The sequence below is a fragment of the Chrysochloris asiatica genome, unplaced genomic scaffold (genome assembly GCF_000296735.1).
Source record: "Chrysochloris asiatica unplaced genomic scaffold, ChrAsi1.0 scaffold00125, whole genome shotgun sequence".
NCBI classification, from domain to species: Eukaryota; Metazoa; Chordata; class Mammalia; order Afrosoricida; family Chrysochloridae; genus Chrysochloris; species Chrysochloris asiatica.
This window is the reverse complement of record NW_006408643.1, coordinates 8,422,435-8,445,833: the sequence shown is the minus strand read 5'-3', so window position 1 is coordinate 8,445,833 and position 23,399 is coordinate 8,422,435. Positions and strand designations below refer to the sequence as shown.

The window sequence follows — 23,399 nt, the reverse complement described above, 5'->3', positions numbered from 1 at the left end:
ATGGTGCAACTTGAATGTGCCAGGCTGTTCATCAAAAGGCTGGTGGCTCAAGCCCATCTAGAGGTGTGTCAGAAGAAAGACCTACTTCTAAACAACCAGCCACTGAAAGCTCTGTGGCGCGTATGCCACCCTGACACACATGGGTCACCGAGTGGGGGTCCACTACTAGTGATTGGCGCTTATTGGCTTTTTAAAGTCCTACTTCTTTGTCTTTTTTTACAAATGTCTCTGTGTTAAATAAGCACCGGACTGCTAACTGCAAGGTCAGAAGTTCAAACCCACCTGCCACTCCTTAGAAATCGTATATAGGGTCATTGTGGGTTGGAAGTGACTTGACCATACTTCACAATGTATGTTGTTGTTGTTAAGTATATTCGAGTCTGCTGACCTTGCCGTCAGCGCCACACCAGACCTCCTAACTCATATGGTGTCACCGATACATGGAGTAGGCTTGTCGGCACCTGGCCCTGAGCAGCCCGTTTCCCCTGGGAACCTAGCACCCAGACCCAGACCCCTGGGCTCCGAGGTCTGAAGCCACACTGCAGACACAGTCATGGAAACACCTCAAGGTGCTGATGCAGATGCACACAGCGAACTAGTCACCGACACTCAGGACTGCGTGTAACCAGATGTCATGTATAAAGTCACTCTATACAGCAAGGAGGGGGCACCCAGGAACCCTCGCCTGGCAGCCCACGTGGCCCCTCAGCCTTCTGTGCTGGCTGTCCAGGAGCATGAGGGACACTGACCCGTCTTTCCTCTGGCTGCCAGTCACCACAAACAGCTCAAAACAACAGACTTATACTCCTGCTCTTCTGGGGTCAGGAGCTTGACCTGGTCTCAAGAATCGGTCAGCGGTTGCTTCCCGAGGGCCTGCCTTCTCCAGAATCTAGAGAACCCACGGCCCTTAGAGCCTGTCTTCAGAGCCAACAGTGGGGCTGACCCTCTCACCCACCTGGGACAAGGACCTGGGATCAGATGCACTCCTGCCCAGGATCATCTCCCACCCAAGACCCTCCACCTCATGTTCCTGCAGGGCTCCTGTCCCACTGCCCGAGGCAGGTTCCCAAGACTGGATGGACCCTTGTCTGCTTCCCATGTCCTGTGCTGACCTGGCTACTGCTCCCGACCTGGGGGCAATTCCCTTCCTCGGCCACCACTCACCTGGCCACCCAGCTGAGCCCCACACACCTCCCACCAACTCCCTGGACAGACTCCCCAGACCCCACTGGACAGGGACAGTGGGCCCCAAGCCGGAGTTGAGCCCTAGTTCCCTGACCTGACGGGGTGGGTGGGGGGCATGCCCCAGCACCAGGAGCCGAAGCAGCACGCAGTTACGTGTTTCTTTACTTTATTTTAAAAAAATCACAGGAGGCATGGCCTGAGGAAGGACTCACAGGGCAGCAACACACAGGGGTGAGGCGAGGGGCACCTCCAGAAGGGGGCAGGGGTACGGGCATGGTATGTACAGGCAGGCACCACCCTCAGAGCCCGTCAGGCCAGTAGGGACCCACCCCCTAGGCAGAAGGGTCTCGGCCGGGCCCTGGCGGACGAGAACGGAACCAGCAAATCCTCGCCCAACTGAGCTGAGTGGACCCTGCCCCTGGGGAGTCCCGGCTCTCCAGAGGCGGCACTGGGACCAGGGTGGCCTCGAGCACGCGGCCAGCTGGGCCAGGGTGACCCTGGGAATGGACAGAACACAGGCAAACACAACTGTCTCAAACCAAACGCACCGCGAGCCGCACGTCTCTACCAGGAAACGGAACCAGGATGCATTGCAGTGTGCACTGGAGAAAGGAAACACGAGGACACCGCGTCTGCCGTGGCTAGGGGCCCGCAGTGCCCTGACCAGTGTCCAGGCGGCCCCCGGGGCCTGCGCACTAGGTGTAGAAGATGACCTCGGGGATCTGACCGTCCTCCACGGACGTGCCGTTGTTGTTGCCGGCTGCGTAGCAGAAGGTGAAGCAGGTCTTGGCGCCCGTCGTGGGGGACTCGTGGGTCACCTTGCGAAGGCCTTTGGTGCCGTAGTGCGAATCCGGACCCTGTTGGGGTGGGAGGTGTGTGTGACCAGGGACCCTGGGGCCCACGTCATCCCGGAGGGCGGGGCCGTGGGGGGGCGTGCACCTTGAGCGTGGCGCAGGCTGTGTAGTTGACGTTGGGCAGCACCTCCACGGGCTCTTTGAACATGACGCGGAAGGTGCTGGCGGAGCCGTCGCAGCTGAAGCCCGTATCGTTCTGACCCAGGACGGTGTTGCTGTCCGTGTGGATGATCTGCGAGTGGGCGGGTGGGGGGACCAGGGCTCTCAGTGCTGGTCACCGTCTGTGGGGACCCACCCCGACTCAGGACCGCCCCCAGTGAGCGCTCCGTTGGGTGAGTGGGTGCCCCGAGTGAGGCTCCGTTGGGCTAGCGAGTGCCCACCTGGATGTTGACTTGGTAGTCGGTGGGCCCATGGATGGACCCGTAGAGGCCAAACCCCACGACAAAGATGCGCTTGTTCACCGAGAACCTGGAGGAGGGCAACATTAGGGACCATCCACCCATGGGAAACTGCAGGGTGTCTCAGAGGGGCCTGGGCTGTGTGCGTCTGCACTGCCTGTGGGTCCCTGCTCCAACATAAGGGTGCTCAACACAGGGGCCTCGGACAGTCTTTCCACGTTCAGGGTCCCCTGACACACCATGCCCCATGCTCAGGGTCCCCCAGTGCTGGCCCACCTGACGCGGTCGCTGGTCCCGCTGTAACCCCAGCGGCTCTCCACCTGCTGGAAACGGTTGATACTGCACTCCTTCCCGCGCAGGCAGCAGCGCGGCCGGTCGATGAAGTCCACACGCGGCTTAGGATTGACCGTGAAATGCAGGAAGAGGCTGACCACCTCGCGGTCCATGAGGATACCGGACTGCGCGGGGCCTGCAGGCAGAGGGTGTACTGAGGGCTTGGTGTGCCACCAGAAATGCCGTTGGGTCCTCTCCTCTGGGGACCTGCTGCCTGCGCACAACCGGCCTCTCCCCGGCCCCATGGACACAGGCCCTGCTGTCCAGCATCAGGGAGTGTCAAGGTGGCTGGGCGTTCCCTCATGCCAACACCCCATCGGAGTGACCTGGTCCCGGGCTTTGTGGGACCCCACCTGCCCACGACTCCCAGACCCTGGGGACCACCCTGTGGAGTTGTGCTCCTAGGCTGATGGGGTTCAGTCATTTGCTTCCTCTTCAGACCCCAGGGGCCACAAGCAGCGAGTTTCTGAAACATGTCCAACCACCGGAGCTGCTAGGACAGTGCCAGGACCACGGAGGCCTCCAAAGTCAGGTCCGGAACCAGGAGGAAAGAAAGTGCATCCCAACCTTGCCTGTCACCTTCATCACAACGCTTTGTTATACAGTAGCCTGGGTCAGCCTGCCCGTGAGATCCGGCATTGGGGTCCAGGCTATGCCTGGTAGGTGAGGCGGGACCCTCCCACCTGCCCCAGGAGCGGCGCTTTGACTCGGCCATGTGCAGGACATGGCTGAGTTGGTCAGTCTCCCTCCCATGTCTGCCGATGGTCCGCTTGCAGGAAAGGACACAGCACACGGGACAAGCGTGTTTATTCAACCCAATGGGGTCTCACTCGGCCGGCATGATTAGCCCTCTCAGGCAGGGCTCGGTGACAGGCACAGTGAGGACAGACGGGTGGACACACAGAACACAGAGTCAGCGCGCGTTACAGCCTCGCAGGGAGCAGAGTCCGGGGAGAAGCGCACTCAAGTATCTTCCTCTGTCCCCGGGTCCTCCCAGGTGGCCTGGGGCAGGGGCGCTCCTGCCAACATGGGGGCAGCGGGGCGCGGCATCTTCCATGGCCCAGCCCAGCAGTGCCAACATGCCTCATCCTTGAGGGCACGGGGCCAAGGCTAGACCCTACTCAGAACACACGCAAGCACACACGTTCACACTCACACGTGCCAGTGTAGATGTGTGTACACATGTGCACACCTGCACGTTCACACGGGCGCTCACATACAAGTTCACAAGCACACAGTCATACCAGGATGGCCGAGGGACAAACATTGGGGCATGATATTGGCTAAGTGCTGGGGGGGGGGGGTGCGTGGAGAGTGTCCAAAGGGAAGAGAGGAGCAGTGAGGGGACCATGGTGGACCATCAGGGGGGCCCCCGGGATTGGGTCAGCAGGTGGCTGACCAGCAGGCCATTCCTAGGGATCTGGGGGCGGGGGGGACAAAGTAAGGCAGAGGAGGAACAAGATGGACTAGTTCCAGGGATCCGGCTGGGGTGAAGCTGACTGGAGAAGGTTCCCGTAGGCACAGGAGGGCGCAGGCCGGAAGGGGGAGGGACCACAGGAGTCTGAACCTATCAGTGCTGCCCCCAGGCTGGCCAGGGCCATCCTGCCCCTGAGGAACACTGGGCAACGTCTGGGGACATCTGTGGGTGGTGGGGCTGGAAGCCAGGGCTGCTGGCCAGCACCCTGTAGTGACCAGGCAGCTCCGTGTCCACCCTGTGAGCCCTGCTTGTGATCGAGCTCGTGCTGTGAGCCCAGGGGCAGGGGGCGAGGGACAACAGATGAGACGCAGGGTCCCCGGCGGGTGACTTCTCAGCGTAAAGACACCCTGATTGATGCTGCATGCTCACGCTAGGGGTGACGACGTCAAAGCTGGTGGCCCTGAGCCAGGCTCGGGGCAGGGGGCCTGTCCCCCCACCGCCACGCGGCCTCATTCAGGCGGTGTCCCTGCGGGGCCGGCGTTACCTGCAGCAAACTCCTCGATGGTCATCAGCGGGAAGCGGATGAGGCCCAGGGCGGCGCCCAGCACCTTGCGCTTGTTCTCAGGTGTCACCTGCAGCTGTTGTCGGTGACACTCAGCCTCGGACCAGCGCACGACAGCGTTGAACAGGCGCACCTCCCGGATGCCGAGAGTGTCCCGCTCCAGGACGGCCACCAGCGTGTCTGGGGGCGAGGGGCAGGTCTCAGCACCACCGTCCCGTCGCCGTCGAGGACCGAGGAGCACTCGGAGCCCGCCTCCCGGGACGTCGCCCTCACACGCAGCAGGACCCTCACCCAGGTCGATGTCCGTGAAGCCCTCGGCGGTGATGGCGTCGGCCGTGTTCTTGTCGATGTTCTCCAGGCACAGGCTGGCCAGCTGCGGCTCATCGAAGAGTCGGGCCTGCAGAGAGAGCGAGGCCGCCTACACTCAGGACCCAGCAGGTGCACCTTTGCAATGAGTCACGGCCCCTGACGTCGTTAACAATCAAGAAAGCGGAACCACGTGGACCCAACAGCTCTGGGTCCCTGGGACAGCCGCGCATGCGTGAGTGTGCGTGTCGGGGTGACCCCACTCTACAAAATGGGGCGGCTTTCCTGGGGCTCGGACACCCCCAAACCCAACCTCTTGGCGGACAGGGGCCCTCCCGCCCGCTGGACCCCAGCTCTGCTAACTGAGCCGGCGCCCCAGGAGGCCCAGCAGCCAGCTGACAGCACCGCCCGTTACGACACTGCTTTACGGTGGCGGCGGTTCCCCTGGTGACGGTGACGGTGACGGGAGCGGGGCCCCGCCCAGCGCACCTGCGTGAGCAGCATGAAGGCGTTGTCGGCTCGGAGGTTCTTTTTCAGGAACTCTACGCAGTGGGCTTCCAGGGCCGGCACGGCGTACTTCTTGGCGGTGTACAGGGTCGTCATGACGGTCTCGGGGCCGATCTGAACCTCGTCCGAGTAGAGAAACCTGAGGAGGCAGCATGGTGAGGCCCGGCTGCCCACAGGAGACCTGGCTCGGCGGGGCTGCTGCTCTGGGAGGCAGGGCTGGGGGCGCCCACACCCCGGACCCGAGGCCAGAACCTGGGCTGGGGGCGATAAAACAAGGAAAACGGCCCAGAGGGCCCAGCTGCCCACCGTGGCGGGGTCTCCATGACCCGAGCCCCTCCACGTGTGGATCCGTGCTCCCAGGTACACGTGTGTGCACCTTCAACACCGTGCGGAGCGGACACATCCAGGGGACATGCGTGACACTTGTCATCGGCGATGGTTCTCCCACTGAATGGTAGGTGCACGGGGCCTTGAAAAGCTGCTGAAGGTTTTCATTATCTTGTAAAATTCCTTTTTTCATGAATTTTTGGAAGCCCCCTCGTATTTATGATTTTTAAAAAATCACAGTGTGTGTGACCGCACTGGCATGAAATGCCCATTAGTGACCAGCAAATCCACAGAGGCAGGAAATACGTCAGAGGCTGCTGCCAGGGTAGGGAGCTAGGCGGATGCAGAATGACTTGGAGCACAGGGTCTCCTTTTGGGAGCTGGAATGTTCTGGAAAGGTTACACAACTTCTACTTCATGGTATATTCTATGGCAGTGAAGTGTAAGTAGGTATGTGAAATATACCACAATTTAAAAACCACAAACCCTATAGAAGGGCCCAGCACTGTCCCTACAACAGAGGGGTTGGTTCTAGAAACCCCACAAGCTGTCTTCCCCAACTGTGAAAGGACCAGGCACCCAGGGAGACCCCGCCCGCCCGCCAAGGTGGGGCAGGCTCACTTCAGCAGGGCCAGGAAGGCAGCAGGCTCAACATCGGGAAGCTCGATCTCCGTGGACGTGGTGGCCATCCCCCCGTTGAACATGGCATCGAAGACCGCACTACCCACGGCTAGCACAAACCTAGCAGGTCAGAAAAGCCCTCCGTTAACCATGGCACCTGTGCCTGCTTGCTCCTTGATGTCCACCACACGGACTGGGGGGGGGGAGTGCCATGGGGGAGTATCCCAGTGACCACACCAGTGCTCACGAGGCGGAACAGGGCTGGCCTGAACAGCCTGAACAAATGTTGCCAGAAGGAAGGTGTCAAAGAGCAGGTCAAGAGCAACAGAATGAAGAAATGCAGTTATCTCCTCAGGTCATGCATGGCTTAACCCTCCCGGCCATTCATTCCACCGCATCCACTCATCCAGCTCCTCTCCTGCCAGCCAGCCAGCCACCCACCATTTACTCCTCCACTAGCCAGCCAGCCTATGCACAGTTGCTAGGAGTCTCTTATGACTGGAAGGTTCCTAGCAACAATCATCCATCCACCCATCCTCCCTCCCTCATTCACCTCATCTATCTTCCCACCCTCCTTCCATCCATCCATTTACTACTCATCTCCCTCTGTTTACCCAATCATCCATCCATCCATCCACCCACCCATCACCCATCCATACCCAATCTTGTCATCTATCCATCCATTCATCCATTATCTATTCCTGCACCATCTACCCATCTATCCTCCTTCCACCTCCTATCCCTCCATTTACCACCTATCCACCTGCCCACCCACTCACCCACTGGCCATCACGAATCCATCTGCTATCCCATCTTATCTAGCCACTCACTCACCTACCCACCCTTCTTCCATCCACCCACTTACTGGGCCCTAAGTTCCATGCGAATGTCCTTTAAGAGACAGAAAAGGACATGCAGTCAGAGCAAAGACAGCCACCTAGAGATGAGGGCAGAGAAGGCAGACATGCAGTCACAAGTGCTAGAAGAGACAAGGACAGGTCTCTCCTAGAGCCTCTGATTTCAGACTTCGGCTCCCAGAACTGTGAGACAATGTATCTCTGCTGTTCCAGCCTCCTGATTTTGGTCCTTTGTCACATGGCCCCAGGACACCATTGTGCAAGGCAGTTCCACCAGCCCACCCACCATGCACTCAGGAACCCACCAGGGAGGCCTGGTGCAGACGGCTGTCTCAGGGAAGACATACTGACTCTCATGCTCCAGTCCATAAACAGCAGCCTTCAACGCAGAGAATGTCCTCTCCTCTAACAGGGAGAGTCTCTTATTGGAGTCAGAAACCACCAAGCTCACCCTGATGACACGGTGTGCCTCAGGACCAGAAGGAAGGGCTGCCCCCAGTCATAGGTTGGATCTGCTCCCATCTCATTCTGCCTGGCTCCTCCCACACAGGTACCGACTTGGGCCATTCAGACCTTTATAAGCCTCCAGGTCTGACAGCCAGGCTCAGACCCCATGCCCACTGGTTTCTTTCTGTCTCTGTGGCTAGCTTTACAATTATCATCCTAAGTGTAAATGAAAACCACAGGGGCAGGTCCCAGATAAGAGTGGGAGGAAATGTGGAACAAAACTTAAAATCGTAATAAAGGCGAGGTTTACTGGTTGGATGAAGGCTGGTGGTCCTCTGAGACTCCGTCCCTTGGTCACCCTTCAAGCCTGGAGCCGAACTCACCCCCTATAGCTCAACGTTCAGCCAAACGTCAGACAGGTGTACGAGGTGAACAGTAACACTAGCGAGGTACAGATGTCTTAGAACAATCACCATCCGAGAGCAGCATTTACCCAAGAACACAGGTCAGGAGGTAAGAAGGGTAGGGAAGGAGGACTAGAGACGGAACCACAGTACTTAGTGCGATGGATGATGTTACACTGCAGGGAATGCAATCAGGGAGGTGAAGCAGAATGTGTGTGAATTGTTGGATGGAAAATGGATTTGCTCTGTACACCTTCACCCACTTCAACTTAAAAAGTTAAAAACAAACACACAGGATGGGTCTCTTGTGATACAATAGTGTATAATTGTTATCAGGAGTGATTGTGAGGGTTGCAAATGTAAAGGTAGACGTTTTATAGCAAGGAGGGGAGTGATTAAAAATTTCAGTCTAGGAGCAGAGGTCCCTGGGACCATCAAGGGAGAAGAGTAGAGAGCGGGACCCTACCCAGAGAAACCGTGATGCCTGAGATGGAGGCAGAGACAATGACATGGAGAGATGGAGCAGCTGGGGACTTTAGATCCAGAGAGGGAGAGGGGCTGTGTGCTGACGACTGGGGGGCAGGCTTGCGGGGTATATATACCCTTTGGTTGGTTGATGATGCATGGAGGGGATTGTAACCATGGCAATGAAACAATATATGATAGGAAGAATGTAAAACTAATGTTCTCCCATGTAAACTATCACATAATTCACAATAAAACATAAAAAAAAAAAAAAAAATACAGGGACATCACTTCATCCTCGACCTGCAAATACAACTGGAATCAAAATGACAGACCACCATCAAGAAAATAACAGTCACAAAGTGGTACGTGCAGTCCTGCCAGGCAGCCTCTCAGGACGGCCACAGGTCTCACACTTCCAGGTGCTGCCCACCCAGCCATGCTGACCACGTATCCTCACTGCCACTGAGCTGATTCCAACTCAGGCGACCCTCTGCAGGGCTGGCAATGCTGTAAAGCTTCATAGGGGCAGCTAGCAGCCTCTGGCTCCTGTGAAGCAGCTGCTAGAGCCCAGCTCCTGACCCGACAGTCAGCAGCCCAATGGGCAGCCCACGGTGCCTCCAGGGCTCCTTACCTAAGGTTTGCCCAAGTACCCTGGTGACAAAATGGTTCAGTCTACACACAGCTGCTAAAAGCAAAGGCTGGCAGCTGGGACCCACCCAACAGCTCTGCAGGAGAAAGACCTGGTGACCCTACAGAGCGGTACTGACCCCAAGGTCAGCAGTCTGTACCCACCAGCTGCTCTGCTTAAGACTTTCTGCTCTCTAAAGATAGAAAAAAACCCTCAGAAACCCTATGCAGGGTCACTAAGAGTTGGAACCAACTTGAGAACACTTAACAACAACAGAGACATTTTCATCTTCACAACCAGACCAATAAGCAATTATCGTGAAAACGAAGATTGAAGTTGTCAAGGATTTCATTGTACTTGGACCAATAATCACTGCTCATGAAAGTAGCAGTCAAGAAATCAAAGGAGAAGGATCCCACAAGTCCACAGAGGAAATAGTTAAAGAACTGCTGGAAGAAAATTTCTCTAGCATCCTGAAAAGTGAAAAGATAAACATTCAAGAAGCTCAATGAACCCCAGGAAGGGCAGACCCCAAAAGAAAATCCCCGAGACATATCATAATCAAGCTCTCCAACATCAAAGATAAGGAGACACTCCTGAAAGCAGCTAGGGAAAACAGAAGTGTTCCGTACAAAGGCAAGCAAGTCAGATTAAGTTCGGATCTCTCAGCAGAGACCATGCAAGCAAGAAGGCAATGGGGAGACATATATAAAACCCTGAAAGAAAAAAACTGCCAACCAAGAATCCTCTAGCCAGCAAAGCTATCAATCAAATACAACAGTGTAATCAAAACATTCCAGGATAAACAGAAGTTAAGGGATTTTGCCAAAGCTAACCCTGTGCTACAAAACACCCTAAAGGGAGTTCTATGGACTGAGAACCAACAAGAACAGACAACAACCAGAGACTGACATACGTGGCAGCACCTCCCAGAATTAAATCGACAGAAGGAAGTCGTGAACAGAACAAAACTATAAGAACAAACTCAAGAGAATCTGGGAGGTCAGTCTATGATCAAAACAATGTAAAAGAAGGGAAACACGTAGGAACAGAGATCTAGATGGTAAGAAGGTCAGGTAGATTATGGGATAAAATAGACTGCACTACATGGAGAGAAAGGAGCTCTGGTAGCGTAGTGGTTACGAATCGGGCTGTAAACCGCAAGGTCAGCAGTTCGAAACTGCCAGCTGCTCCGCGGGAGGAAGATGAGGCTTTCTACTCCCGTAAAGATTTACACCCTTGGAAACCCTGTACAGGGTCGCTATGAGTCGGTTCCGACTCCACGGCACATAACAACAACAACATGGAGAGAAAAGTTAATGGACTATAAGGCAAAGGAAAAAAAAAAAAAGAAATCAAAGGATACATTGCGTTGGAGAAAATGTACAAAAAAAAACCTCTTTAAAATGTTAAAAAGCCATGAAGTCACTGCTCTGACTGGAAAGCTGGTGACTAAGGCCCCGGCCTTCTCAACCTCCTCCTGTGCACGCAAAGGCTGGACAATGAAAAAGGCACAAGAGTCCATGCATCAAACTGTGGCGTCGGTGAAGGGGACGCACTACAGACTGCCAGAGGAGGAAGAAATCTGTTTTGGAGGAAGTACAGACAGAATGCTCCTGAAAAGCAGGGATGGAGAGTTACTTTGTGTATGTTATCAGAAGGGACCAATTTCTGGGGAAGGACATCATGCTTGGTAAAGTCAAGAGTCGGTGAAAAAGAGACACCCCCCACCCCCGGTGGGATGGACAGTTGGACAGCAGTGATTGTGAGGATGGGGCTGGATCAGCCGGCGCTCTGGGGCTACACAAAGAGTCACTATGAATCACTAGGAGCAACAACAGAGACTTGTAGGTGTCATGACTGGGGGCTGCTATTAGCATGGATGCTGCTCTATACCCTCCGGTGCACAGAACAGCCTACCTCCCTGCCATGAACTCCAACCTTCACAGCAGACTTCCTAATAGAAGCTCCGTGGCTGGAGGCAGGGAAACTGCAGGAAGCCTGCAGCATCTTGTGGCACCAGGAACTGAAGAAAGACTCCAAAAGTGTCGGCGAAAAGGCTGAAAGGACACAGCAGCCAGTAACTGTAAGGGGCTCCCAGCAGCCAAACCCTGGACCATGTGAACCAGTAACTATGGGCAGTCCTCTCTTACAGCTCATTGGGTGTCTGGGCTGTCCAGTCTCTTCCGACTCACAACCCAGGGAAATGCTACCCAGGCCTGCGCCCTTCTCACAGCGGTGCCAGGTTGGAGCCCACTGTGGTAGTCCCTGTATCAGTCCCTCTCACTGGGGGTCTTCCCCTTTTACTGTGACCGTCCACTCTACCAAGCATGGTGTCCTTCTGCAGGGACCAGTCCCTCCTAATAACATGTCTAAAGTATGAGAGGTGAAGTCTGTCCATCCTCACGTCTCAGGAGCTTTGTGGCTGCACTTCTTCCAGGACAGATTCAGTCATTCAGGCAGTTCATGGGATGGATAGTCAATATACTTTACCAACACCATAATCCAAATGCATAATTCTTTTCTGGCCTTCCTCCTTGACTGTCCAGATTTCACATGCATATGAGGCGATAGAAAATACCAGGGCTTACGTCAGGCTCAGCTTAGTCCTCCAAATGACATCTTTACTCTGAACACTTCAAGAGGTCGTGTGCAGCAGCAGTGCTCAAAGCTGACGCTCACCGCAGTGCTGCTGACATCGGCCCAAGTGTCCGTCCACAGACGATGGACAAGCACAGCGTGGCCCGTGCACACGATGGCGTCTGCCTCAGCCTGTGGCGCTGCGGGTTAATGAGCTGGACTGCAAAGTCAGTCTGAACCGCAAGGTCGACAGTTCAAGCTCAGAGCAACTCACTTCCAGTTGCTCCCCGGGGACCCTATACAGGGTCGCTATGGGTCAGAACCAACTCAACAGCAACATAAGAGGGAGTCCTGAAACATACTACAACATGGATGGATCCTGAAAACGATGCTCACTGAAACATGCCAAACACACAGAGACATACAGGGACACATCCCACTTACACGGCATGTCCACAGAGGCAGGAAGTAGGCTGATTAGTGGTTACTGGGGCTGCAGGATAAACACTGGACTACCAGCCACACCACCACCACCACTGTTAGCCACAAGGTTGGTGGTTCAAACCCACTAGCCACTCCTTGGGAACGCTAGACAGGACAACTATTAGTCATCACTTAACAAGAAGAAGCACTGGGGCTGGGCTGGGGTGGAGAGTAATCGCTCAGTGGGTACAGAATTTCTCTTTGGGGAGATGAAAGGTCATAGAAAAAAACTCTGTGAGTATAATTTATGCCACAGAATTGTTCACCTAAAACAGGGCACATTTTCTATATATGTTCTGCCACAATAGGATCCATGAAGGCTGCTGCATTGTGAGGCATGTGATCAATGAGCGGAAACAAACAAAGCGGGTTTGAATCGTTGACTGAAAAACGACTCTGCTCAGTACACATTCACCAGTCCATGATAACAAAGTTAAAAACAAACACACACACAAATTTAAAGAAGGAAAGAAGTCAGAAAAAGAAGAAGAAAAAAAAGTGTGTGTGGGTGTAATAATTTTTAAAGCAGAAATAAATGAATCTGACAAACAGAAAGTCAAGAAGTAACACGCACACTAGTGCCTTGAGAAGAGACAAATTCCTTCTATAAATCCTATCAAAGGTAAGAAAGACAGAATTACGAACACATCACGAATGAGTAAATGGTTGCAGCTATCAAGTCTGAGTTTTTAAGATTATCAGCAAATAGTATGAAATTACAAGAGTTACTAAAAAGTATAAGGCTGTAATAGACTAATCAACTTAAAAGTTTATTTGCAGTGGGAGATTTTTTAGGAAGATTATATATACATTGTCCAAATGGAAGTGGGGGGTGGGGTGGGGACAGTATAAATGGATCTGTAACCAACATCCATCCAAGCAGCAGTCAGTTAAACCAAAGAATACTGGGCAAATCGGACACAAGGACCCCGTGAAAGAGCTCGAAATGCACATATCACTTAGAGGGCTTAGTGCACCTGACCCAGCCACGGCCTTTACAATCGCCTCATCTGCCGGACAGTGAAGACGGCAGATGGAGAACTGATGTGCTCACACTGTGCTGTGGGGCAGAACACTAACTATAACCTGGGCAGCCACAGAATGAACCAATGAGTCTTACAAGAACAAGTAGAATCTTCCTTAGAAGTCGGCTATTCAGATTTCAGGTCGTTTACTTTGAACGCATCATTAAGAAAAACGAGTTGCTAGAAATCGACATCCTGTTTGGTAAAGTGGACGGTCAACAGAAACGAGAGAACCCCTTTTATTCTGCCGTGCGTTGAAGCTCAAGTCAACAGTAAAACAACAGGACAACCACTACGAGACGTGATACACTACAAGACGTAATACGATGCTTCCTCAGAAATGAGCGATAGAAATGCTTTCAGGTCCAGCCGTCCACTCCTAGGTGTATGTACCCTAGAGAGAGATCTAATAGCACTGATGTGAACAGACCTGGTCACTGTAGCACTCTTCACAATCGCCGAAGTGTCCATCAGCAGGTGAGTGGATAAACAAACTGTGCAACATGCACTGGGATACTCTGCAGCCATAAAGAATAGCACTGAGTTCTCAAAGCAGCCCGGAGCACAATGAACCTGGGAGCATTATGCTGCCTCAAAGAAGCCAATCACCACACCCAGTGTCCGTGAGTGGATTTGAACTCATACCAACTCTATAGTGACCCTATGTTGTTGGTGCTGCTGTGGTGTCGGTTCCGACCCATAACAACTCTGCATAGGGTTTCCAAGGTGCAACTGCTTTGTTTGAACTGCCGACCTTGTAGTTCAAACCAACTTTGCAGTCCAGCACATTAACCCACAGCGCCACCCCAGGACTCCTATAGGAGCTCAGAGGGTTCCCAAGAGTGTCAGTCTTAATGGGAGCAGACAGCTTCATCTTTCTTCCGAGCAGCAGCTAGTGGGTTTGAACTGTTGACCCTGCAGTTAGCAGCCCAAGGCTTAACCTATTACTTACTGTCACCTACCCACCCCCACTGCCATAGTGACCCTACAGGGCAGGACCGAACTGCCCTTCAGGGTGAGTCTTTATGGGAGCAGACAGCCTCATCATTCTTCCATGGAGTGGCTAGAGGGTTTAAACCGCCAACCTTGTGGCCAGCAGCCCAATACTTAATCCACCGCACTACCAGGGCTCCTGAAGCCAATCACAAATGAACAGCTACTGTATGAGTGCACTGCCTATAAACACACAAGAATTGATACCTAAACAGAGACCAACACTCCTGGGAGGTTCCCAGGGACGAGGAGGGGTGCAGCAGCATTTTGGAGGTGGTGGACACTTGTCATTTCTGGTGATGGGAAAGGCAGCATCGGATGTGGGTGACGTGCACATTGTCACTAATAAGTGCAGAAGAGAAAAGGATCTTTTTGGTAAAGGATATGACAAATACAATTTTCCAACCACTACCAAAAATGAGTGTGTATCTGAAGAACAGATTTGATACATTAAACACTAAAGACTGAAGACCAGAAGAGTTGTGGGATGACATCAAGAATATCATACATGAAGAAAGCAAAAAGTCATTAAGAAGACAGGAAAGAAGGAAAAGGTCAAAATGGATGTCAGAAGAGACACTGAAACTTGCTCTCCAGCGTAGAGATGCTAAAGCAAATGGAAGAAATGAGGAGGTACAAGAGATGAACAGAAAATGTCAAAGATCAGCTCGAGATAAAGCCAATTATTATAACAAAATGTGCAAAGATCTGGAATCAGAAAACCAAAAAGGAAGAATGCGCTTAGCATTTCTCAAGCTGGGGAACTAAAAAAATTCAAGCTTCAACTTTTGTTATTGAAAGATTCTCTGGGCAAATTAATGAATGATGCAGAAAGCATCAAAAGAGAAGATGGAAGGAATACACAGAATCACTGTACCAAAAGGAAATGGTTAATGTTCAACCATTTCAAGAGGTAGCATATAATCCAGAGCCAATGATACTGAAGGAGGAAGTCCAAGGTGCATTGAAGGAATTGGCAAAGAACAAGGCACCAGGGATTGATGGAATAAAAATTGAAATCTTTTAAGAAGGTGAGGCGGCACAGGAGGCACTCACTCATCTCTGCCAAGAAATTTGGAAGACAAACTATCTGGCCGACTGATTGGAAGAGATCAATGTTTATGCCCATTCCAAAGAGAGGTGACCCAATGGAATGCGGAAATCATTGGATAATCTCTTTGATATCCCATGCGAGTAAAGTTTTACTAAAGGTAATGGAGAAACGGCTGCAAGCATACATTGACAGAGAACTTCCAGAGGTTCAAGCCAGATTGAGAAGAGCCTGTGTAACGAGGGATATCATTGCTGATGTCCAGTGGATCTTGGCTGAAAGCAGAGAATATCAGAAGGATGTTTACCTGTGCTTTATTGACTATGCAAGGGCTTTCGATTGTGTGGCTCATGACAAGCTATGGACAACATTGCGAAGTATGAGTATTCCGGAACACTTAATTGTACTCATGAGGAATCTGTACCTAGACCAAGAGACAGTTGTTCCAACAGAACATGGGAACACACTGAATGGTATAAAATTAAGAAAGATGTGTGACAAGGTTGTATTCTTTCACCATATTTATTCAACCTTTATGCTGAGCAAATAATCTGAGAAACTGGGTTCTATGAAGAAAAACGTGGCATCGGGATTGGAGGAAGACTCATTAACAACCTGTGATATGCAGACGATACAACCTTGCTTGCTGGAAGTGAAGATGACTTAAAACATTTATTGATGAAGATCTAAGAGCACAGCCTTTGGTATAGATTACATCTCAATGTAAAGAAAACAAAATCCTCACCACTGGATCAATAAACAATATTCTTACCAATGAAGAAAAGATTGAAGTTGTCAAGGACTTTATTCTTCTTGTATCGACTGGAAGTAGCAGTCAAGAAATCAAACGACATATTGCATTAAGCAAATCGGCTGCACAAGACCTTTTTAAAGTGTTGAAGAGCAAAGATGTCAAGTCTGCCTGAGGACTAACGTGAGCCTGACCCAAGCCATGGTATTTTCAATAACCTCATATGCATGTGAAAGCTGGACAGTGAATAAGGAAGACCGTGGAAGAATTGATGCTTTTGGGTTATGGTATTGGAGGAGAATATTGAAAGTGCCACGGGCTGCCAAAAGAACCAATAGATCCATTTTGGAAGAAGTACAGCCAGTGTGCTCCTTGGAGGCCAGGATGGCCAAACTTCATCTCTCATACTTCGGACATACTGTCATGGGGGACCAGCCACTGGAGAACGATATCATGTTTGGTAAGGTCAGAGAAAATGAGGAAGACGACCCAGCCCAATGAGATGGATTGACCAAGTGGCAGCATCAATGGACTCGAGCGTGGCAATAGTAGTGAGGTTGGCCCAGGATCGAGCTGTTTCGTTCTGCTGTGTATAAGGTCGCTATGGGTCGGTACCGACTCGATGGCATCTAACAACAAGAAGAAGTTACACACATGAATATACAGACGTGTGCGCATGGACAAGAATATGTGGGTACATGTGGCACAAAGCAAGTGGCATGTTCCAACCCACCAGGTGCTACGTGGGAGAAGGAGGTGGCAGTCTGCTTCCGTAAGAATGAGTCCTGGACTCTTTGGGCAGCTGTCCTAGGTCCGGAGTAGACCTGGTGGAGGGCAGGCTCTGCACACTGCAGAAGGAGACGTATCGATAAGCACCTGTACATACAGGAGACAGGTAGGCGCTCGGGTAGCATAGTGGTTACGAGTCGGGCTGCTAACCTTAAGTTTAGCAGTTCAAAACTACCAGCCACTCCACAGGAGAAAGATGAGGCTTTCTGCTCTCATAAAGATTTACAGCCTCAGAACTCCTATGCAAGGTCACTATGAGTCGGAACCGACTCCATGGCAGAGCGCCACCAGGTGTGTGTGTGTGTGCATTCAGTGTATCCAGGTATATAATAAACCACGTAGAGGGCACAGGTACAGACACTTCTCAGACATAACTAAACACTTCTCAAGACTGGTTTTCTGAAGCTTAGGACCACAGTCTCATGGGACAACGCAGTTCATTGGCATAAATATAGTTCCTACATCTCAATCTGGTTAGCAGCATCTAGCATCTTCAAAGCTTGTGCATGGTCATCGAAGACACCACTGTTGATCTCTACTTGTCTGGAGAAGAGAGAAAGAAGGAAACCAAACATTCTGAGAAGAAAGTCTGTAGGGCTGAGTCTTCAAGAACCAGGCTCATGTGAGACCAGACCTGTTCTGATCAGGGCTACAAAATGGGTCGTGACACCCTGGGAGAAGATGTGAAACAGAATTCAAGTTCTTCAGAAGTCCAGATTTCACTGCATCAGTTAGGACTACAGGGCTTCTTCATACTGTAAAGTGAAATTACCCCTTGAGGTTAACTTTTTAGTTAAACAACAGACTGACCCATGAGATATGGTTGCACTATGCTCTAGTTCCTTACCTAGGGAACTACATATGGTACAACCAGAACAGAAGGATGACACATTATAGAAAATTTACGCAGAAACACTGAATCATCTGTGTAAAACCTGTTAAATGGGAACCTAATTTGCTATGTAAAATTTCACTTTAAACACAGTATTATCTGAACAACAATAAAGTTATAAAGATTACATCCCAAAACAGGCTCCAGGACCTGATGGCTTTACTGATGACTTTTGTAAAACTCTGGGAGAACTGAAGACGCTGGTTACATCTAAATTGTTTCATGTGTCCCAAAATATGTAGCTAGCAACATGGTTCGAAATCCTCACAAAAAGAGAAAAATACCGACCACTTGGGAACAGTCATGTAAAAATTGTAACAACATAGCAGTAATGGAATCTGGTAAAATCCTGCATCAGTATTTTACTGAAATATTTCCGAAATGGCAATAAAATATTCCGGACTGGCTCGACAACAATCTGTTTGTGCAGTCAGCTTCATGGAGTCCTGGTGGCACAATGGTTAAGCGCTTGTGTGCTAACTGAAAGATCTGCAGTTTGAACCTACCCAGAGACTCCCTGGGAGAACCACCTGACAATGTGCCGTCGCCTTACGGCTGACAGCCTAGGAAACCCTACAGGGCAGTTCTACTCTGTCATCCAGGAGTGCCATGGGTCGGGATGAACTCAATGGCACCTAACTACAACAACAGTCAGCTTTCCTAACTGATGAACAGAGAGAGTCCGTCTGATCATGGTGACAGATACCATGGGCCTACTCAGTCATATCACACTCACACTTCATCAAACTGAGTAAACCAACCAGAGAACTGAACAGAAAGGCTCACTCTTCAGCTACCGAACAAAGGCTGGCTGATTCTGCCTCTTCTGAGCAATGTCCTTCCTGGGGGAAGGAGGGTGGGACAAAAATGCAGGGAAAAAAAGAGGAAAGTGGAAATATGTGAGTGGAAGAGATACGATGTGCCCACAGATTATTCTCAAACAACGGTGGTTCTGTGGGATAAACACTGGACTGGGAACCACAAGGCTGATGGTTCAAGCCCACCAGTTGCTCCACAGAAGAAAAATGAGGCTTTCAGTTCCTGCCAAGATTTACAGGCTCGGAAACCCCATGCAGGGTTGCTGTGAGTCAGAACCTACTTGACAGTACTCAGCAACAAATAACAACTTGAAAGTCCAAGACTGCATGGAACAGTGTCATTGCTACAGGCCACACATGACTGTTTAAATTCAATACAATTTTAAACCCCATTTCTTGGTTGCCCTGGCCACAATTCAAAAGCTCATTAGCTACAAGTGATGAGAGGTGTAGATCTAGAACATTCCAACATTCCCATCACTGTTGAACATTCTACTGTAGCAGAATCAACAGAAAAGCTATCTCAGCTTAGTAAGGGTTTGGTGGTCCTGTGGGTTAGGTGTTGGACTGCTAACCACAAGGTCAGTGGTTCGAACCCACTGGTTGCCCTGCCCGAGAAGATGAGGCTGTCTGCCCTTGTAGAGGTTCACAGCCTGGAAAACCCTATCTAGGTTGCTATGAGTCAGAACTGACTCAATGGCAACAGTTGGGAAAAGAAACAGTTCAAACCAGATAAAAATAAATGTGCAAAAATCCGGAGTGTTCCATTACACAATTCACAACACCAAACCAGAAGCACATCCACTGTGTTGGGTCCTCTGTGACAACAGCGACCCTACAGAGCAGAAGCTGTAAGTCCGTATGGGAGCAGACGGCTCCATTCTTCCTCCCTTGGAGAGGCTGGTAGGCGCAAACCACCAAGCTTCTGGTTGATGGCGCGGTGCTTAACCCGCTGTACCACCAGGGCCCTCTATTTACAATAGGAAAACCAATCTATAGTATTGCTAAGGAAATCTTAGCAATAAATGTCAAGATCTATACTGGTATATGAAGAAAACTACAATACTTTCCTAAAAACACAAAAATGTCCTGAATCACGACGGGCGAGGTCACGGTCCCTGATAGACGAGGGGGTTTCCCACCGTTTGTGGAATCATCGGAATAATTCCATTACCTTTTCAGTCAATTTCTCTACCAACTTTCTGAAGCCCCTTGTAGACTCCCCTACTCTCTGGGGAGACCCATCACCCCCATAAAGTGCTGTCGAGTCGGTTCCGACCCATAGCAATCCTTCTTGTACAGGGTTTCCAAAGAGCAGCTGGTGAGCTTGAACCACCGACCTTGCACTTCAAACAGCTTTATAGTCTGACGCATTCAGGATCACCAGGGGGTGGAGTCAGCAAAGCACCACCCAGCCCCTGCCCTGTCTAGTCAGCTCTCAGCAACCCAGAAGCTTACAGCGGCTCCACAGGCTTCCCAGGAAACCACACACCGCTGGGCAAATCTGGCCCATCACTTGTTTTTGCAAATAAAGTTTTATTTACAATGTGCGAACTCATTTACGTGTTGTCTGTGGCTGCTCTGAGCAGCTGCTTAAGACGTAGTTAGCAACCGAGGCTGTCTGGCTCGCAGGACGCACTGGCAAGCTGGTGTTTTACAGAAGTCGGCTGGCCCTGCCCTCGAATCTCAGTGCCAGAAGGAGAGAGATTTTCTCTGTCTTACCACCTTATCCCCTGCAGCCAGCACCAGTGAATATTTGGTGGCAGATGGGTGACAGTGATGAGTGATTGTGAGAGCCCAGATGAAAACCTTTCAACAAAGAAGAACAATTAGGCAGTACTTGCACCTAGCAACCCTAAAACCCAGAGTTCTCGAGTCAGTTCTGACTCATCCTGACCCCACAGACAGAGGAGGACGGCTCTATCAGGGTTATTGCGGCTGCACAGCTTTACGGAGCACACTGCCGTGTCCTTCCCCCATGAAAGGTTGGTAGGTTTGAACACCGATCTTGCTGTTAGCAGTCCAACGCTTAACCTACTGCGTCACCCCCGGGGCTCCTTAGCACTTGCACAGCAGTTTTGGAAACAACACAGCTACAGTCAGGAAACAACGTGCTCTGTACTACTACAGCGAGGCACACCCATCAACAAGCAGCCTTCCACTGGCTCACAGGTGCAGCCCTGGGCTGGCGCTGTAGGACAAGCACTGGACTCCTTGGAAACCCTACGCAGGGTCAGCATGAGTATGAAGGCATTCCACCACCGCCAGTTCACTCCACGTTTCCTGCTCCCGCCCTGCTGTGGCTCCCACCTGCCCAGCCTCTCAGAGGCCTGGGGGGCTCCACATCCCCCAGCCTGCAACTGTGCCCCCCTCACTTCCCACATGGGCTCACTTGCTCAGAGAATGATCCTGGCATCATCTTGCTCCTGGATGCTGAGCTTGTCCTACAGTTCTAACCTCCACCTCTGTCACACTTGGGGTTCTGTGAGGGCCAGTCCCTCTGTGGGTCCCCAGTATGTTCCTAGCAGTACCTGCCCTGGCCCATCTACAGAGAGCTCCCCTTCCTATCACTGCTTGTCCCTAGTGGACAGACAGATGCACGGCTGTGCTGGGCAGTATTAAGACCAACCGTGTGTGGGAGGCTGGGGAGTGGACAGGCTCACAGCGGCAGGGCCTCCCCATGGGTACCACTAGGCCCCCACTCCATACACAGCCGGGGAAGGTACAGCCACAGCTCCTAGACACTTCTGAAGGCTACGTGGAGACCAGCAATAAGCAAATAACCAAGGACAAGGGTCTCCCAGCTAAAACAGCACTCACAGAGAAGAAAGGAGAGGAGCAGCCAGGGCAGCCTGGGGGAACATTCCAGAAGGGGCCCTCAGGTGTGGGAGGAGCAGGACTGAGGGCCCAGGTGATACCAGACCCCTCACCCACAGAGCCACACCCTGGTCCAGCCCTCAGGCCGTACAGCTCCTAAAGTGGACCCCTACCCAGGTGAGGCTGAGGAGTGGTCTTAGGAGAAGGGACCCTTCTACGGGGAGAGACCTGGGGGGTGGAGGTGGGGGGTAGGTGGGCCCGTAGAAAATAGTGGGGACCATCTGAGACTTTGCCAGGATCAGGATCTGGAGCAGGAGTCTTGGGGTGGGGTAGTTTACCCAGAGGTTGAGGAGATGTGGTGCTGGGGGTCCCAATAGGAAAGGGATTCTTGTGGGGAGACAGAGCTGGAGGTCAGAGGGTCAGGGGTCTCTGGCTGGTGTTACAGGGTGGGGGTCACATGTATGGTATGAGGCAGGGTCTTTAAAGGGAACCTGAGGTTGGCAGGTGGGGATCAAGCAGTTTAGGGTATAGGAGGGGCAGGGGTGTTAAACAGCTCTGGAGTCTGACAGGGTCGAGGGGCTGTGGGAAGTGGAAAGGCATGGGATTCTGGGGTGGAGGGCAGGGTCTGGGTAAACCACCCAGGGGTGGGTGGTCTCTCTAGGGGTCAGGGTCAGTAGCCAGGCCTGAGTGTCTCTGGTAGGGACTATGTGGTTTGGGACCTGAGCGCCTGGAAGTGCAGGGGTTTGGGGGACGGGTCTGTTCATTGGTGGGGACCAGGAGATAGGCCCTTGGGTACCAGGCAGAAGGCAGCCATGACCAGGGTGTCTAGAGTTAAGACAGGCCATCTGATGGTCTTGGGTCTTGGGGTGGAGGGTCTCTGGTGCGGTAAGAAGGCAGGGGTGTAGGGGTAGGGAGTGAGGGAATGGTGAGGTAACTGGGGTGGGGGAGGGGGATCAAGGCTCAGTGCCAAGTCCCAGGACAGCGGTGGGAATGGCAAGCAGAAAGGGGGCCTGGGAAGTGGAGCTCCGGGGGTCCCAGGAGGGGATCAAGTGTGGGGATACGGCCTCAGAGGGGGGCGGGGAGGGGCTCGAGATAAGGAGCCCGGGTTCCCCCGCCCCCCGTAGGGATTGGGTGCGGGGACAGCGCCCGGGTTAGCAGAATCCGAGCCCCAGTAGGGATGGAATGCGGGATTGAGGGTACAGGAATGAGGTTTGGGTGCGGAGACCCGTGTCCTTACAAGACAGGGGGGAAGGAGTACGGGGAGGGGCCCAGGCTGCAGAGATCGGGGTGCAGGGCCAAGGCCAGGTGCAGAGTCCAGTCTCCTCGAAAGGATGGCGGTGGGAATGGGGGTGCAGGACGGTGCCTGAGATGCAGAACTCAGACTCCTTGAGGGGATGTCAGTGGAGAGGGGGTGTCGGGGTGCTTGTGGGGATGGGGGTGCAGGGGACGAGGCCCAGCGGTGGGGATAGGGTACAGGGACGTAGCCCAGGGCCCTCGGGGGATGAGGGTGCAAGGATAGAGCCCAGGGTCTCCTCGGAGATGGGGGTGCAGGGACGGATCCCGGGGTTTCTGTGCGGATGGGGGTGCTGGGACAGAACCCTGGGTCCCCTCGGAGATGGGGATGCAGGGACGGAGCCCGGGTGCGGAACGCGGGGTCCCCACGGGGACGGGGTGCAGGGACGGAGCCCGGGTGCAGAACGCGGGGTCCCCACGGGGACGGGGTGCAGGGACAGGGCCCGCGCCCACCTGTGCGCCGGGATGCGCTGCGAGCTGAGGCCCTTGCCCACCAGGAAGTGCACGTCACAGAGCACCTCGTTGTTGAAGAGGAAGGCGAAGCGCTCCTTGACCGTGGGCTTGGTGGCCTGCCAGTTGTACACGGGCTCGCG

General features: G+C 52.5%; 1 protein-coding gene across 1 annotated transcript in view; it reads right to left on the bottom strand.

Annotated features, from left to right (window-relative positions):
* Positions 1 to 1,880: 1,880 nt before the first annotated feature.
* BTBD2 (BTB (POZ) domain containing 2) overlaps positions 1,881 to 23,399 on the bottom strand; it is a 25,651-nt gene continuing 4,132 nt past the window's right edge. The window contains exons 2-10 of the mRNA XM_006869068.1: positions 23,260 to 23,393; positions 6,511 to 6,630; positions 5,545 to 5,701; positions 5,041 to 5,146; positions 4,732 to 4,929; positions 2,714 to 2,906; positions 2,420 to 2,507; positions 2,125 to 2,271; positions 1,881 to 2,042 (exon numbers count right to left, since the gene is read on the bottom strand). Coding sequence (XP_006869130.1) covers positions 1,881 to 2,042; positions 2,125 to 2,271; positions 2,420 to 2,507; positions 2,714 to 2,906; positions 4,732 to 4,929; positions 5,041 to 5,146; positions 5,545 to 5,701; positions 6,511 to 6,630; positions 23,260 to 23,393 — 1,305 coding nt within the window. The remainder of the gene's footprint in view (positions 2,043 to 2,124; positions 2,272 to 2,419; positions 2,508 to 2,713; positions 2,907 to 4,731; positions 4,930 to 5,040; positions 5,147 to 5,544; positions 5,702 to 6,510; positions 6,631 to 23,259; positions 23,394 to 23,399) is intronic.